This window comes from Corythoichthys intestinalis, chromosome 2 (assembly GCF_030265065.1).
Source record: "Corythoichthys intestinalis isolate RoL2023-P3 chromosome 2, ASM3026506v1, whole genome shotgun sequence".
Classification (NCBI taxonomy): domain Eukaryota; kingdom Metazoa; phylum Chordata; class Actinopteri; order Syngnathiformes; family Syngnathidae; genus Corythoichthys; species Corythoichthys intestinalis.
In genome coordinates, this window is record NC_080396.1 from 41468239 (window position 1) to 41486138 (window position 17900).

The following is a 17900-nucleotide window of genomic DNA, read 5'->3' on the forward strand; positions in this document are numbered from 1 at the left end:
TGATAATGTGTTAATAATTTCACACATAAAATCGCTCCAGAGTATAAATCGCACCCCCAGCCAAACTATGAAGAAAAGTGCGACTTATAGTCCGAAAAATACTGTATGTTCACTTTATTGATAATTATTTGATTTATCATTTTGAGTACTTGCCAAATTTGTGTTTGTTTCTTCAGTAGGAATGTTTTGGCATATTATTATTATATTAATCAAACCTTTGTTTGTATGGCACTATTCATGTATAGAAAATGAAACACAAAGTTCTTCACATAATACAAGCCGAATCAGAGCAGATTCCTTGTGTATGCACATACACACCAACACACAGTTTTCGCTCATTACACACATGCATCTAAATTTGAGAAAAATAAAACAAAATGAGGTACAATGAAGTGGAATGAGGAAGAAGATTTATGCCTCTCAACTTCTCAAGTCTAAAATGAATATTTCAAAACTTGTTTTGTGGCTATTTGCTACTGTCAGGTGGGGAGAATCGGGAGAAGTTTATTATTATTATTATTATTTTATTTTTTTTTTTCTGGGTGAAAAAAAGCGTTTAAGACTGAAACCAAAAACATGTTTTTCCCTGATCCTGTCTGTCTGTCTGTCTGTCTTTTTCTTCTTTCCTTCCTTCCTTCCTTCCTTCCTTCCTTCCTTCCTTCCTTCCTTCCTTCCTTCCTTCCTTCCTTCCTTCCTTCCTTCCTTCCTTCCTTCCTTCCTTCCTTCCTTCCTTCCTTCCTTCCTTCCTTCCTTCCTTCTTTCCTTTCTTTCTTTCTTAAATGTCGTGGAGTGGGAATATTTACGCTACTGAATTTTACAAATTAAGAAAAACATAAATACCATAAACGGCACTCAGCATTCTGATGGCATTGATTAGACCACAAGTAATAGAAAATAATTAATGTATTTCTCTATGCAGTAGAGCATATCAAGGAGATATAGCAACCCGTATTAATGTGTCTCCTCTGAAAGGGCCATACATCTTTCTTGTCTGTCACCGGATATTAGGTTTGCCATATTTATGTGACGCTCACATAAATATAGAGAGATGCCCTTAAATAGTAAAAGGAAATACAGTGTTAAATCAAACTTTTGACACAAATCCATTTGTGGATTATTTCAAAATCATTGAAATTTTCCCTTTCTGTCAATATTTTTTTTTTTTCAGAAATGCCTTAATCTTCAAAACTTTAACTGTTCATCCAGTATATAAGTCGCATCTTACCATTACTAATTCATACAAATATAAGCAGAAACAAAATGTATATATTTCCATTACAAGCTATAAAGTAAGCGTTTCTTTCTGCTCAAAATGTGCTTATATTATAGTACTTCTCTTTTCGGGCATTCATGTTCCCTAATATTACAGTTGCCCCCACCCCCCTTCAAAAAAAAAGTCACAAAAAGCAAAAAAAAAAAAAAAAAAAAAAAAATCACACAACGGTAATCCTCCAGTTGTTTACTAATGAGTGTAAGTTAAGTCTTGCATGGTTTAGGAAGGTCTCGTTTGATCTCACATTTGTCGGCAGTTCCAGCAATTATCATTAACATCTTTATTTGTTAAAAAGAATCCATTAGATGGCTCTCATAGAAATAGAACATTTCTTCTTTTTAACATTTCAGCTGTAAATTGTTGATAATGCTAGCAGTTATATTATCTTTTTTTTTTTTTTTCAAATGTAAGTATGCTTTGATTTAATTAGGTGTAGATTAATTTGTTTTATCTTTTAAGTTGAAGAATTAATAGTTTGACTTTGCAGTTAATCTGCGTATATTTCTGGGTTCTGCATTTACTTTATGTGATTTCTCACAGCTGCACCTCATTTGACTGAGAAGCCTCCGGATGCTCAGAAGACGATTGATGAAACTTTGGTGTGGGAGTGCAAAGCCAGTGCCAAGCCTAAACCCTCCTATCGTTGGCTGAAAAATGGAGAGCCTCTGGACCTGACAGAGGTATGGGATTTCCCTGCGCTGTGATAAGAATGTTCTCAATTGCTTTGTTCTGGACACCCACAAGTATCAAGATAAAATTAAATCAGGAAGAGCCGTCAAGGATATCACCCATAAAATTAGTCCAAATATTATAAGTGTTTGGCCACATACTGTATCCCTACAATTATTCTCATTCATCCAATTAATTTAATTCTCAGAGCAATGAAACAATTGCTATTAGACTTTTCTGGTTATCTTGGATGATGTCACGTTTTGTCAATCATCCAAACTCGCTTCAACATTTAATGCAATAATGCGTAATTAGGAGCCAAGGCAAATCATTAAGGATTGAAGATTGTTAACATGTACCAACCTTATGTGATTTGCAGCTCCCGCTCTGTGTACTTTTTTTCAAAACAGAAAACATCTGTTTGCCACGTGAAAGCCATTTAGCTTTTCACAGTATTCAAAGATGCTTTGCATACTGAAGTGTCCTATTTCCGTAGACTGTGCCAGTATGCCTCAATGAAAAACGCAATGCAAGTGTAATTTTGTGCCCGCACAACATGGCGACACATCCGCTTCAAGTGATAACTTTGTGGGTGAAAGGCACACTTTACAATGCCACCAACGAGGGGAGTCTTAACTTTCGGCAAACGGTGGACTGCTTACGAGTGCACAGGTCAGACAGATAGATATAAAGTTGAGTGGTCATGTCATGTAAACTTCAATATGGTTCATTCATAAATCCCTGAATAGTGTGTATCAAACCGTCTGTGTGTATCAAAAGACAAAAAATCTCAGTTTCATCGCGTGTTGTTCTAGTTGCACATACTCTGACGGCCATTCCATCTTAAACTAGAACTACCAAGGGTAGATCAGTTGATACAAATCACTTTTGTACCCAAAGAAGAGTTACCTGACTCTAATCAGCATATCTTTTGTGAGCATTGAGGTCCGCATTAGTCATTCCCATTCACACTCGCAAAACCACAGGGTTGGATTCGCTCCAATTAGCCTCTTGAGTGTTTGCAGGGCAGGGCTGCCTTGGCTTTGTCGGACCGTGGACCGCTCAGGCAGGCAATCGGGCGGACAACCTTTTCACTGTATGTTTTAGTGTTTGGTAACTGCTCAGTATGATTGTCTAATGTGATCGAATTGTGCACGATCTGACAAAATTGGGAGGATATCAGAGCAAAAAAACTTTTTATCCAATAAAGAAAAGTATGTGAAAAAGACAACAAAAAAACTATATACAAGGATAGTGTAATAAAAAACTAAACATTTTTTATGTTGTGACATATGACACTTCGCCTCGGGGCTAGGTGTTGGAGGTTGTTGCCGAAGCAATTTTTCCTTCTGCGCCTTCTTTGTGCCCACATGAGAGTAAGCCAATTCCTCTGCAAGACCCACCAAGAAGTCCACCCGTCGCGCTTGCCTTCCGGTGCATGCCTGATACAACATATATGCATTCAGTGCTGCCATGTCAGTCATATTGTAGAACACGGTGACTGGCCATGTCCGTGTTCCTCTGTGTTTGACAAACCCAAGGGAGCCCTGGATTTGCAAATATTCAAGATGCTAATTGCAGCTATCCAGAGTGGAAACCCCCTCTTCACACCTAGGCAGCGACTCCACAGGATGTGCAGTGGGGTTATCTGCTACATTGCTTGTTTGAGTTGTCTATTATTTGACAAAGCCAAGTAGTCAGTTTGGTATCGGGGTCGTCTGACGCTGTTCTGGTATTTCTTTTTAGCCAAAAAAAAACCCCGGGGCTTCCAGTGTTAAAAGAACCGCATTTCTTTTTTACTTGGGCTTAATGAGTATAGTATCGCTGCCTGGTCTCTTTGCTATGATAAGGGGTTAACATTTGCATCTCTTAACTGCATTGCACTGTTGTTAGCTAGCTAATCTGCACGGCATGTTTGGGCAGGGCACATATGTGCAACACTGTGACTGCTATGATTGGCTGCGTAGCGTAAGTGAACTGTATCATATTATTGGCAAGACACCTGTTGCTCATTGAGTTCCGTTGCAAAATGATACAGACAACTATTTTGTTGGTGTAATTAAGTATATTATATCAGTTCTGATATTTGATATTAATTATGTAACGCTTGCAAAAATTGGCAGCGGAATGTTGCTTCAGTAAATCACGCACCAAAAGGAGTGTCACGCACAGACACATCACTGCGTTGCCTACAGTAGTCTTAGTGAGACTACACTACATTTCTGATGAATTTGATTTTGTGCGCTGCATAGATTTTTTTTTGCGCTGAGTATGTTCAAGCAGTGCGCCATTGCCCACACAGTTTAGAAGGAACATTGTCCACACACAGAGACACCCACGCTGTTTCACTTCGCCGTTGGTGAGAGGGCGAACAGGGTGCACGAACCCCGCTACACTGTGGTTGTAACTTGTGAATAATGTGTGTATGACAATTGATTCTCAAAACTTTTAAATTGGTCTTCAGAAAACACACTTCAATTATGCAGTAAATACTGTTGTGAATGAATGAATTTATATTAAGCACTGTGTTAATGATTATAAATTATTTTCTCCGTCTTATCAAAGGTCACTTCTCCATCAGGTATCCTTAACCAAAAGAATCATTCGTTATTGATTCGTAAATACCATTGTAAAACCTCCACTGGCTGTCTGCCCAGGTAACATATTCTCTTTTCACGTGACTTTATTAATGAGTTGAGGTGTTACCATTTTCAAAATGCCACGGTCCACAGGTGCGGCATTAAATCAGTTCTCAAACCCAAAGGTCAGTGGTGGGGATGGAGAGAGAGAGACAGTCAGACACAAAATAGGGCCAAGGTGAACATGTGTTATTTCTCATCAGAATGTATCAGTCCTAGGGCTGCTTCTTCTTCTTCGTCTTCTTCTTCATTCTATGTCTCACTCTCTCTTAGGCTGACTTTGTACTTTATACTTTACTGTACCCTACCTGATGATTTCTAATGGCAGACTGATGTGCCACAGCACACTACTTGAGAATCACTGACATAAGCTAATGCCAAGTTCTGCCTCCTGACCCTGTCTAGAACGTTTTTGTTCCGCTTACTGTGGACTGCTTTCTCTAAATAAGGCTGAGACTTGACAGGTGATTTGGTGTCTTTTATTCTCAAACCATGCAAAAAATCCACAAATAACCATAAGAAAATAAACACGAACACCACGACAGCCGTAGAAAATAAAAACCATACAAATTAAAATGATAACCATGATCACCGTAGAAAATAAAACCGATCACCATGTTCACTCTATGAGCTTTTCCTCTTCTAGATAGGTCGCTAGAAATAATCAAAGCACACACATTCACTGCAACTCCTTTCCGCCCACCTCCAAGCTCCAAACATTGAAAAACAACTTGAAGCAGGAAATATATCAAAATAAAAATGTGACTGGAGGTCATCCACGCTCCACCCTGATATGCCTAATTAGCATACAGTATATATACAAATAAAGATATATATATATATATATATACCATATTTTTCAGACTATAAGTCGCACCTGAGTATAAGTCGCACCAGCCATAAAATGCCCAATGAAGAGGAAAAAAACATATATAAGTCGCACTGGAGTATAAGTCGCATGTTTGGGGGAAATATACTTGATAAAATCCAGCACATAGAACAGATATTTCATCTTTAAAGGCAATTTAAAATAAAAAATACAATATAGAACAATATGCTGAATAAGTGTACAGTATGATAATGTTACATGATGCATGAACAACAAAATGCGAACGTGGCCAGTATGTTAACGTAACATAGCTATTAAGAGTTATTCAGATAACTATAGCATAAAGAACATTTAAACAAGTTTAGCAAACCATCAGTTTCACTCCAAAACACCAAAATAACATGTGAAATGATATAAAAATGTGTTAATAATTTCACACATAAGTTGCTCCTGAGTATAAGTCGCACGCCCAGCCAAAGTATGAAAAAAACTGCGACTTATAGTCCGAAAAATACGGTATATATATATATATATATATATATATATATATATATATATATATATATATATATATATATACACAGTGGGGAGAACAAGTATTTGATACACTGCCAATGGGTTTTCCCATTGACCGTGTATCAAATACTTGTTCTCCCCACTGTATATATACTGTATATATGTATATACAGATATACCCTATATATACAGATATACAGTATATATACAGATATACAGTATATATATTAGGGCTGTCAAACGATTAAAGTTTTTAATCGAGTTAATTACAGTTTAAAAATTAATTAATCGTAATTAATCGCAATTAATCGCAATTCAAACCATCTATCAAATATGCCATATTTTTCTGTAAATTATTGTTGGAATGGAAAGATAAGACAAAATGGATATATACATTCAACATACGGTACATAAGGACTGTATTTGTTTATTATAACAATAAATCAACAAGCTGGCATTAACATTATTAACATTCTGTTAAAGTGATCCATGGATAGAAAGACTTGTAGTTCTTAAAAGATGAATATTAGTACAAGTTATAGAAAGGTTATATTAAAACGCCTCTTAATGTTTTCGTTTTAATAAAATTTGTAAAATTTTCAATCAAAAAATAAACTAGTAGCCCTATTCTGTCCTCAATGTGTGTGAGTACACAAATTGACAGATAGCGAACGTAAGTTCCAAAAAGAAATCAGACGGTGTGGCAAAGTTGCATGGGCTTTACTGAAGTCATCTCTCTTTGACAGGAGCACCTTTCTTGTATTTTTGTAAAACTGAAAATAACAAGGCAATGTATCAATAACTTGCATAAATCACAAAATAAACATAAAATGTACACACACGTGTCCATTTGAGCAGTAGCACTAGCCAATTAGCTCACAAGCATCTAACAATGTAACTGCATTTCACCATATATGTGAACAAATTCAAATACACATCATCAATAACTATCTAATGCTCATGAATATAAACAAAGGAGGAATATAACTCACAAGCGATGCATGTATTAGACACAAACAGTGTGATGGGGCTATGAGAACTGCCACTGAATGCTGGATGCGGACGCTAGCTGGTCTGAATAGCACTGTCTATTAGTGTGAGTTCGCGTCGACATATAATCACGCCAGAAAAGCGCGTTGAAACCCAAATAATCAGCTGCACTGAATCGCCAGCAGAGGGCGACATTACCCCACATAACATATGCAAGTCACACCCAAGCGCCAGCAGAGGGCGGAAAAACTCCATAAAACACAATTAACAAGTTGGCCTTTCACTGTACTGACATTTAAATCTGTCTGAGCGGGCCTAGGGCATTAATTGCGTCAAATATTTTAACGTGATTAATTAAAAAAATTAATTAACGCCCGTTAACGCGATAATTTTGACAGCCCCAATATATATATATATATATATATATATATATCAGGGCTGTCAAACGATTACAATTTTTTATCGAGTTAATTACAGCTTAAAAATTAATTAATCATAATTAATCACAATTCATCGCAATTCAAACCATCTATAAAATATGCCATATTTTTCTGTAAATTATATATATATTCTGTAAAATAAATTGTTGGAATGGAAAGATAAGACACAAGATGGATATATACATTCAACATACGGTACATAAGGACTGTAGTGGGCATTTCACTTTACTGTCATTTAAATCTGTCTATGCTGTCCTCACTCCGAAGTGTCTACTTTTTCCAAAGCTAGACAGCTAGTGAACGACGCCTTAATAATCAGACTTCTTCCTTTTTCATCTGATTTATTAATAAAATGGCCTCAAACCATTGTCCTCTTTAGACCGTCGTAAAACTACAAAAAAAAGTACAGAAGCATTGCATTAGCAACAACGTTAGCTTAGCATGCTATACAGGTTCACTAAACATAAAAAAGCGTCTCATACAAAAAATATAACATTTCGCTTACTAACATAATATGTACATTCTTTACAACAACCATACTTACGGACAAATCTTGTCCAAGGATCATATAAGCACAACATTACAACGTAGAGGTCAGCCCGAGACGTCGTGCAGCCATATTGAACTGGCAAGGAAACAATAAACCATTTCGCAAAGCGACCACAAGAGTTCACTGTTAGACAGCACAAAAAGCCTTGCTGTAAAACTTACCAAAAGGCAGAATACTGTCTGAGCGGGACATGTGCGTTAATTGCGTCAAATATTTTAACGTGATTGATTTAAAAAATTAGTTACGGCCCGTTAACGCGATAATTTTGACAGCCCTAATATATATACATACATATATAGTTGTGGTCAAAAGTTTACATACACTTGTGAAGAACATAATGTCATGGCTCTCTTGAGTTTCCAGTTATTACTGCAACTCTGATTTTTCTCCGATAGAGTGATTGGAACAGATACTTCTTTGTCACAAAAAACATTCATGAAGTTTGGTTCTTTTATGACTTTATTATGGGTTAACAAAAAAAGTGATCAAATCTGCTGGGTCAAAAATATACATACAGCAACACAAATTATTTTGACTTCTCTGAGGCCATTTAAATAGGGCTCATTGGATGCAAACGCCCACAAACGCTACAATGGGAAAGATAAAGGAGCTCAGCATGGATCTGAAAAAGCAAATCATTGACTTGAACAAGTCAGGAAAGTCACTTGGAGCCATTTCAAAGCAGCTGCAGGTCCCAAGAGCAACAGTGCAAACATTTATTTGTAAGTATAAAGTGCATGGCACTGTTTTGTCACTGCCACGATCAGGAAGAAAACGCAAGCTATCACCTGCTGCTGAGAGAAAATTGGTCAGGAGGGTGAAGATTCAACCGAGAATCACCAAAAAGCAGATCTGCCAAGAATTAGAAGCTGCTGGAACACAGGTGTCAGTGTCCACAATCAAGCGTGTTTTGCATCTCCATGGAATGAGAGGCTGCCATGCAAGAAGGAAGCCCTTGCTCCAAAAGCGGCACCTTAAGGCTCGACTGAAGTTTGCTGTTGATCAGATGGACAAAGATAAGACCTTCTGGAGGAAAGTTCTGTGGTCAGACGAAACAAAAATCGAGCTGTTTGGCCAGAACTTGTGGACAATGCTGAAGAAACAAGTCCATGTCAGAATGCCATCAAATTTAACTGAACTGCACCAATTCTGTCAAGAGGAGTGGTCAAAGATTCAACCAGAAGCTTGCCAGAAGCTTGTGGATGGCTACCAAAAGCACCTAATTGAAGTGAAAATGGCCAAGGGACATGTTACCAAATATTAGCGCTGCTGTATATATATTTTTGACCCAGCAGATTTGATCACTTTTTTCTGTTCACCCATAATAAAGCCATAAAAGAACCAAACTTCATGAATGTTTTTTGTGACAAAGAAGTATCTGTTCCAATCACTCTATCAGAGAAAAATCAGAGTTGTAGAAACAACTGGAAACTCAAGAGAGCCATGACATTATGTTCTTCACAAGTGTATGTAAACTTTTGCCCACAACTGTATATATATCTATGTAAATATATATATATACTGTATATGTGTGTACATATTAAGGGTGTAACGGTACATTTATCTGGATTGAACCGTTTCGGTACGTGGTGCTCGGTTCGGAACGGAGGCATACCGAACGAGTTTCTGACGTAATGTAACCCTTACTTTTCGAGGCTGTGAGTCGATCGGGTTACAGTTTCTTTGTGTAGATTATATTTACTCCATCTTCTCTACTATAATGAGGACCAACACGGTACGACAGTATAACCCAGAAACGTCAACGGCGCGACAACGTGGCCGCCGCAAGAACGCAGTAAAACTCGGACATTAAAGTCAATCAGCCAATGCACACCAGTCGCAGTGCGGGCGCATGTTAAACGCGTCCCAGAAGCGGCTCAACACGACACACACGAAAAGAACGGCAGAGTTTATTATTTGACGCGAGACACAACCCTACTGCGTCAATACTACTACTGGTAGCTAGGATCGGGCAGATCGGAAGTCACTCATGTAAAAATTTGGTGGATCCGGTCGATTTTCAAACTAATATGCAATCGTAACCCACTTTTTGAGTCCATCAGATCTCTTGAGTGGTAGATGTGGGCACAGTTGACTTGTCTTTCTTGATTTACTGCTGTCTTCTCTGCTATAATAATAATAACCAACACGGCCCCGTGTTCAATACAAAGCCCTCCTACCACAACAAAACAAGTAGGAACTAATATTCACATAGGAACTAAAGTTATACTACATAAAATATACAATATAAATAAATACTACATCACATTTGTAAAATATAAACACATAATAAAATCAATAATAGCCAATTTAAATCAAATAAGTTGAAATGAGCTAAAACACCTGTAATTAAAATAATATGAATAATACACATATCCTGCTTACACAATTAAATTTATTCATCTCTGTGTGGCACTTTAACTTGAGAAAATCCACCAATAAAGCCAATAAAACCGTTCATAGGGGAAAAAAATGCTTCATTGAGGCATTTCATTTGTAAAATACATGTTAAAATCTATATCATTTGGATTGCTTTTCTCTTCAGCACAGGATTTCTTTTTTCTTATTTCTTTCAGAAAGAAAGCTGACCAATACGCGGGGTCTGAAAGACAAATTGTTGTTGGATTATCTTTTAATACCCGCTACTTTTTGAGCAGAATTGTAGCTTTGATAAGGCTGATGTTCCTATTGTTGAAAGTACAAAGGTGTGTAATAAACAACTATCACATTTATATTTTGCATTTTGTTTTCTTACTGTACCGAAAATGAACCGTTCCGTGACCTCAAAACCGAGGTACGTACCGAACAAGATTTTTGTGTACAGTTATACCCTTAATACATATAAATACTTCACTGCAGCTTTAAAGAGATGTTAGGACCCCCACCAAGTCTTTAAGGCAGTTGGTACAGAATGGAAGAGTGACCACCAGCTCATGCACTTACGCAGATCTCTTTATTCTTTCACCCCAGTGGGCTTTTGCAATATGTTCCATCAATAGACCTATTCAAAGACATAGTGACGTGATTTCTTCCATGAAAACTAATAGTATGCATTTTCCATGGCCTCAAACCATTTTGATTGTTTTGGTTTATTTGGAAACTGTAGCTCATTCATGCTTCCCCATGACCCCAGGTGCCAGATCACAGTTTTTCCATCACGTGACTGAATTTAAGATTTAGCACTGGCTTGAAGCTCCTCAGCTGTGTCGCTGGCACACTTGAAGAAAGATGACTGACACATTTTTTTGCAACTCAGTCAATACAGGTGCCGTGGTATTTCTTTAACACTAATGTGTTAGTAGTAAATAATAGAGATGGGCAATTGTATGTGGTCAAACTGCCACTATCATGTAACCTTTATGAATCGTAAAGCTGTTTTGTTAAAGGAACAGTATTAACATCTTTAATATATCCAAATACAAAAAAAAACGCACCTTTTCAAAGTACTTTAAGAATTTAAACAATCCATCATCCAATGATTTAGCTTCCATCTGTCTTGGATTGGGTGTTGCAATAAGCTACAACACTGTTAAAAAGTGGATTAAAGGTGAAAAAGAAGAGCCAAGTTTGAGTAACCACTGGAACAAACGAAAAAGAGGTTATTCCTGGAAAAAGTGCTCAGTGATCTGACTCATCAATAGCCATTCTGAGATCTTCTTTGATAGGTTCCTTGACCCTAGTAATAGTTTAAACAGTATATCCTTATTTTATTATATATATATATATGTTTATATAATGTTTATCAGTACATTACAGAAAAAATGAAATATTGTGATAAAGTTCATTATTTTCTGATAAACAATATGCATATTGTGATAAAGTTCATTAATTTCTGTAGTGTACTGATAAACATTAGACTTTCATATATTTTAGATTCATTACACACAGCTGAAGTAGTTCAAGCATTTTATTGTTTTAATATAGATGATGATGGCAAAAAAGTCAAGAAAAACCAAAAATCCCAAAAAATCTCAAAATCTCAAAAAATTAGCATATCATGAAAAAGTACTCTAAAGAAGCTACTAACCTAATCATCTTAATCAGCGAATTACCTTAAAACCCCTGGGAAGATTCCTGAGGCTTTTAAAAACTCCCAGCCTGGTTCATTACTCAAAACCGCAATCATGGGCAAGACTGCCGACCTGACAGCTGTCCGGAAGGCCATCATTGACACCCTCAAGCAAGAGGCTAAGACACAGACATTTCTGAGCGAATAGGCTGTTCCCAGAGTGCTGTATCGAGGCACCTCAGTAGGAAGTCTGTGAGAAGGAAAAAGTATGGCAAGAAACACTGCACGACCAGAAGTCGTGACCGCACCCTGAGAAAGATTGTGGAGAAGGGCCGATTCCAGACCTTGGAATCGGGACCTTGGGACCTGCAGAAACAGTGGACTGAGTCTGGAGTAGAAACATCCAGAGCCACCATGCACAGGTGTGTGCTGGAAATGGGCTACAGGTGCCGCATTCCCCAGGTCAAGCCACTTTTGAACCTGAAACAGCAGCAGAAGCGCCTGACCTGAGCTACAGAGAAGCAGCACTGGACTGTTGCTCAGTGGTCCAAAGTACTTTTTTCAGATAAAAGCAAATTTTGCATGTCATTCGAAAATCAAGGTGCCAGAGTTTGGAGGAATACTGGGGAGAAGGAAATGCCAAAATGCCTGAAGTCCAGTGTCAAGTACCTACAATCAGTGATGGTCTGGAGTGCCATGTCAGCTGCTGGTGTTGGTCTACTGTGTTTTATCAAGGGCAGGGTCGATGCAGCTATCTATCAGGAAATTTTGGAGCACTTCATGCTTCCATCTGCTGAAAAGCTTTATGGAGATGACGATTTCATTTTTCAACACGACCTGGCACCTGCACACAGTGCCAAAACCACTGGTAAATGGTTTACTGACCATGGCATTACTGTGCTCAACTGGCCTGCCAACTCTCCTGACCTGAACCCCATAGAGAATCTGTGGGATATTGTAAAGAAGAAGTTGAAAGACACCAGACCCAACACTGTGGATGAGCTTAAGGCTGCTTTCGAAGCATCCTGGGCCTCCAGCAGCAGTGCCACAGGCTGATTGCCTCCATGCCAAGCCGCATTGAAGCAGTCATTTCTGCAAAAGGATTTCCGACCAAGTAATGAGTGCATAGCTGATATAATTAATTGAAGGTTGACTTTTTTGTATTAAAAAACACTTTTTTTGTACTGGTCGGATGAAATATGCTAATTTTTTGGGATAGGGATTTTTGGTTTTTCTTACTTTTTTGCCAAAATCATCAATATTAAAACAATAAAAGGCTTGAACTACTTCAGTTGTGTGTAATGAATCTAAAATATATGAAAGTCTAATGTTTATCAGTACATTACAGAAAATAATGAGCTTTTATCACAGTAATCTAATTTTTGAGAAGGACTAGTATATATTTTTCAATATGCAGGTGAGGCTCTGAATCTCCTACCCTCCTGTCTTTGCTCTAGTTGTTTTGATTAAAAAAATATCATACAAGGTTCATGGATACAGCATTCAAGAAAATTTTAGGGCAATTTTGCTAAATAGACACTGCCGTTTCTGGATGATTAACTATGGGGCTTTGCTGTGCTAGATAGAGATCTATCATTGACCTGTTGATTTGGGGACATTTTGTGGACCCTTTCTGTTGATATCCGGTCACTTCCTGTTGATTTGGGGACATTTCTGGGACATGTCCTGTTAATATTAGGTCACTTCCTGGACATACCATCTTCATAATAAGTAGGACTGATATTAATTCAACATTCACTCATTGTTTCAGTGTGTTCAAATCAACTGCTCAGGACCGGTCCCTTCCTCCTCCTTAATTATATATTTTGAGTTATGGACTGGCTAATCAGTAAGTCTCACTAAGAAAGTAAGAAAAATATGGTGATCCTTCCTAAAGTGATAAAGTGACCGAATGTTCATTTTATCGTTACGCAAATTCAGTGTGTAACTGTTTTTCTCAAACGTTTTCACACATTTTCTGGACTAACTTGCATTTTTCTAAAAAATTGTTTCTATTTCTAAAATGTTGTTGAAGGTAGTATAGCACCAACCTGGTGAGCTTCACCTCCACGACAGATGCCTTCCTCTTCCTTAGGACATCGAACAGTTAGTTCCCTTCCCCCTCCTCAGGACAAAAATTCGGTCTGTTACAGTGTTTCTCAAAAGTTTGCACACATTTTCTGGAAGTTCAGACAAATGGCCACAATTGATGCTCCATGCCCCTGATTTAATACGTCTAAACTACAGACATGATTTCTGCCCTACACTCAAATTGCCGTTCTAAAACCTTTTTTTTTTTTTTTTTTTTTTTTTCAAAACAGTGCACAAATTTTAGCCATTTTTTCCAGTAGTTGTGTGGACAATAGGAGAAATTTGAACAAAGGAGCTAGGTACATTATAGCCAGCCATCGTCAGCTAATTCCTCAGGTCGAGCAGTTTATTCAACAAAGGAGGCTAATTGCCGTCAGTTGCCATTTTAGAATGTGATCGCAAAAAGGCTCTGGTCAATCATTCATCTGCATATCAAATAGTCCCTGGAAAACAAAAAAAATGACTTGATAACCTTTCAACGAGTGCAGTATAGAGGAAAGAGGGTGTATTAGAGGTACATTTGTGTGGTACATTTGTGTGTGTTTTGTATAGCATTCATAGCTTTCATTTGATAGTTTTGATGTGCGGTGATAACTCTTGTTTGAATCCTGTGCATCAATAAATACCAGGAAGAAAAGACAAACATAAACTGTGTCAGACTCTTACATTTGATACTGATTCAGTGTTCTATTTTATGCAGGCATCACAAACATACTGTTATAGCAAATATGCTAGCATATACATGCCCCACAGAAATACTTTTTCCAACAATAAAATTGTAAAACAACACACACTGATAAAAAAGTGCAAAACCCCATTACTGTAGCTTGACTTGAACTGACACAAACTCATATGAATAGTTCAACCGTGGTGTGTTCCCCTCCGTTTGGGCTGTGTACCAACACAATATATGTCGAGTGGTTGCATTTCCATATGAATAGCTCTTGTCTGTCGGACAACGATTTGCCAATTCAAAAGCACTTGGGTCATTTTGGCCACTTGGGTTTTTCCGGGGTTGAGGCCAAATCGGCCATTGCTTGGGACTATTAGGTGTACAAGAATTCTCTGGGACTTCTAGTTAAACCATTGCACCATAGTGTTTTACTGGCAGTAGCCTTTTAAATTGTACATCCAGCTCTCTGCAGGGCATTGACCAGCTCCTGCCGTGTAGTTCTACGCTGAGCCCTCACTTTTCTCATCATGAGTGATGCCCCACGAGAACAGATTTTACATGGAGCCCCAGTCCGGGGTAGATTATCAGTCATGTTTCCTTTCCATTTTCTAACAATTGCTGCAACTGTTAATTTGTTCTCACCAAGCTGCTTTCCAATTGTCCCCTTGCCTTTACCAGCTTTGTGGAGCTCAACAATTTTTTTCTGGTGTCTTTCGAAAGTTCTCTGGTCTTGCCCATGGTAGCAGTTGGATTATGACTGACTGTGGGGTGCACAGGTGATTACGGGTTAGGGATAACCTTCCCTTGGAATTGTGGCAATGACTAAGTGTTGTTATCAACTATTGAATCATGTCCATGTACCCAAAAGCTCAAATAAAAAATTGTATACAAAAAAAAAAAAAAAAAGCAAGTGTCTTACCTCTTTGATTGCAAACAAAGGGCTTCTTCACTAAATATTAGCACATATTTTTTTCAGGGGTACAAATACTTATGAACCCCAGTAAATTATAAATACATTATTGAAAAATCATACAATGTGAGCTCCGGATGCAAGCCTCTCTGTCTGGACTACCTTCCATCTCTTACTCACCATTTGGTCACATTTCTCCAGTCCGAATGACATTCTGATGTCCCCGCTGTAGATGCTGGTGGTGTGGATCAGTAATCTATGTCTCGCCTTAAAATACCACAGGCAAATGGTAACCACGAAGAGGCAACAAGGAAAGCTGCGACGGTCAAGTATCTGCAACAAGTAAGGCAGATCCTGAAACGTCAGGTCAATGGTAAGAACAAGATCCGAGCAATTAACAACGATGCCCTACCAGTGATCAGATACCCTGCCGGAATAATAACCTGGCCCAAGGAGGAAGTTCAGACCACAGATGTGAAAACACGGAAACGGCTCACCATACACGGAGGGTTCCACCCCAAATCCAGTATCCATATAGGCTATACGCTAAGCACAAGGAGGGAGGCTGAGTGTTAGTGAGCATCAGGAACACTATCCAAACGAAAAATCGAACTCCATGAATACATCACAAAGGTGGCCCCAAGATATGAAGCACTTAGTGAATGTCTCAGGCGCTGGAAACAGGAAAAAGATGAGTTGGAGGAACCATCATGGGAGGAAGACCTCAGCATGGGATATACCACCGTTAAATAACTGAAGTGGCAGATCTGAACAAGTCCTACCAATGATTAGAGAGGGCTGGACTGAAGGACAGCACAAAGGTGCTTATCATGGCAGCACAGGAGCAGGCCTTGCACACCAGAGCAATGGAGGCCCAGATATTCCACACCAGGCAGGATCCCAGGTGCAGGCTCTGCAAAGAGGCACTTGAAATGGTCCAGTACATAACAGCAGGGTGTAAGAGACTAGCAGGAAAATAATACATGGAACACCATAACCAAGTAGCCGGTGTAGTGTACAGAAACATCTGTGCAGAGTATGGACTGGAGACCCATAGATCGCAATAGGAAACACCTCCCAAGGTGGTGGAAAATAAGAGGGCTATGATCCTGTGGGACTTCCAGATAAGATGATTGTCATGTTTGTGTGTGTTCTCAGTTCTTATTTAGGAAATTAGGAAGATTAGGAAAGCTCAATATTTAAGGAAGCCTGTCACCATCTGCAAGTGTCGGACTATTGCTTGCTACTTGCCTTGCTTCCCGCTGTGTGTTCCTCATCATCCTTCATGCTTCCCGACGTTCAACGGTCGTGTTCTTGTTTGATCATTTTTACTTTTGTGCCCTTTTGGACTTTGTACTTAGATTTTTGTACTCTGTTATATTCGCCCCTTCTAGCGTGCTCTCGTAGTTGTACTTTGTTATACTGGCGTTTTTTGGCATGCTCCCTCAGTTGTACTTTGTTATACTTGCGTTTTTTTGCGTGCTCCCTTTGTTGTACTTATTAAATACAAACATTCACTATCCCTGATCTCCTGGTCTGTGTTTGGGATCCACATCAACTGCTTGCCGTTCATAACAATGATAATGGCCAACCAACTGGACATCGTGATCATGGATAAGCATCAGAGGACAGCCGTTGTGATCTGTGTAGCCATTCCAAACAATGGCAATATCAGGAAAAAGGATCATGAAAAACTAGAGAAATATTAAGGGCTCAAGGAACAGCTGGAGAGAGCCTGGAAGGTGAATAGAATAGAATAGAATAGAATAGAATAGAATAGAATAGAATAGAATAGAATAGAATAGAATAGAATAGAATAGAATAGAATAGAATAGAACTTTATTGTCAAAGTATCTAACATGTAAATTTAACTTTCATGAGCTTTTAATCACGCTATATGGTAATTCCATGGTCTCCTGTCTGCCCTTGGGGGCTGCTGAAACGCCCGGTGGTACCTACCTCCGCCTCTTTCTCCTACCTCTCCCTCTGCTCTGATGTGTGCCTCAATTAAACAATTATGTAAAAAACAGTTTTTTTCATTATTCACCTGAACATATACATTGGTGGCATCAATAAAACATAATAGTACATTGAAGAATTAGGTCACATACATTGGAGAGTTCAAAGTTATGTCTACTATAGCTATCTAGCATCTCCTTCAAACAAGAAATATATACATCACTCCAAGCGGACACATATTTGAATTTTGCAAAAGGACTATGGTCCAAAACTCACCATCAAGTCAACTTGGCTTTAGAAAAAAGCAAAGTGGAGGTTTTGAGTGGCTTAGTCAAAGTACACAATTTAATCC

The 17900-nt window shown here is 38.3% G+C and overlaps 1 protein-coding gene across 4 annotated transcripts in view; it reads left to right on the forward strand.

The window, feature by feature from the left end:
• cntn3a.1 (contactin 3a, tandem duplicate 1) overlaps positions 1-17900 on the forward strand; it is a 199152-nt gene that overhangs the window by 112481 nt on the left and 68771 nt on the right. For all 4 annotated transcript variants that reach the window (XM_057817332.1, XM_057817315.1, XM_057817323.1 and 1 more), the window contains one exon: positions 1814-1953. In XM_057817332.1, coding sequence (XP_057673315.1) covers positions 1814-1953 — 140 coding nt within the window. The remainder of the gene's footprint in view (positions 1-1813; positions 1954-17900) is intronic.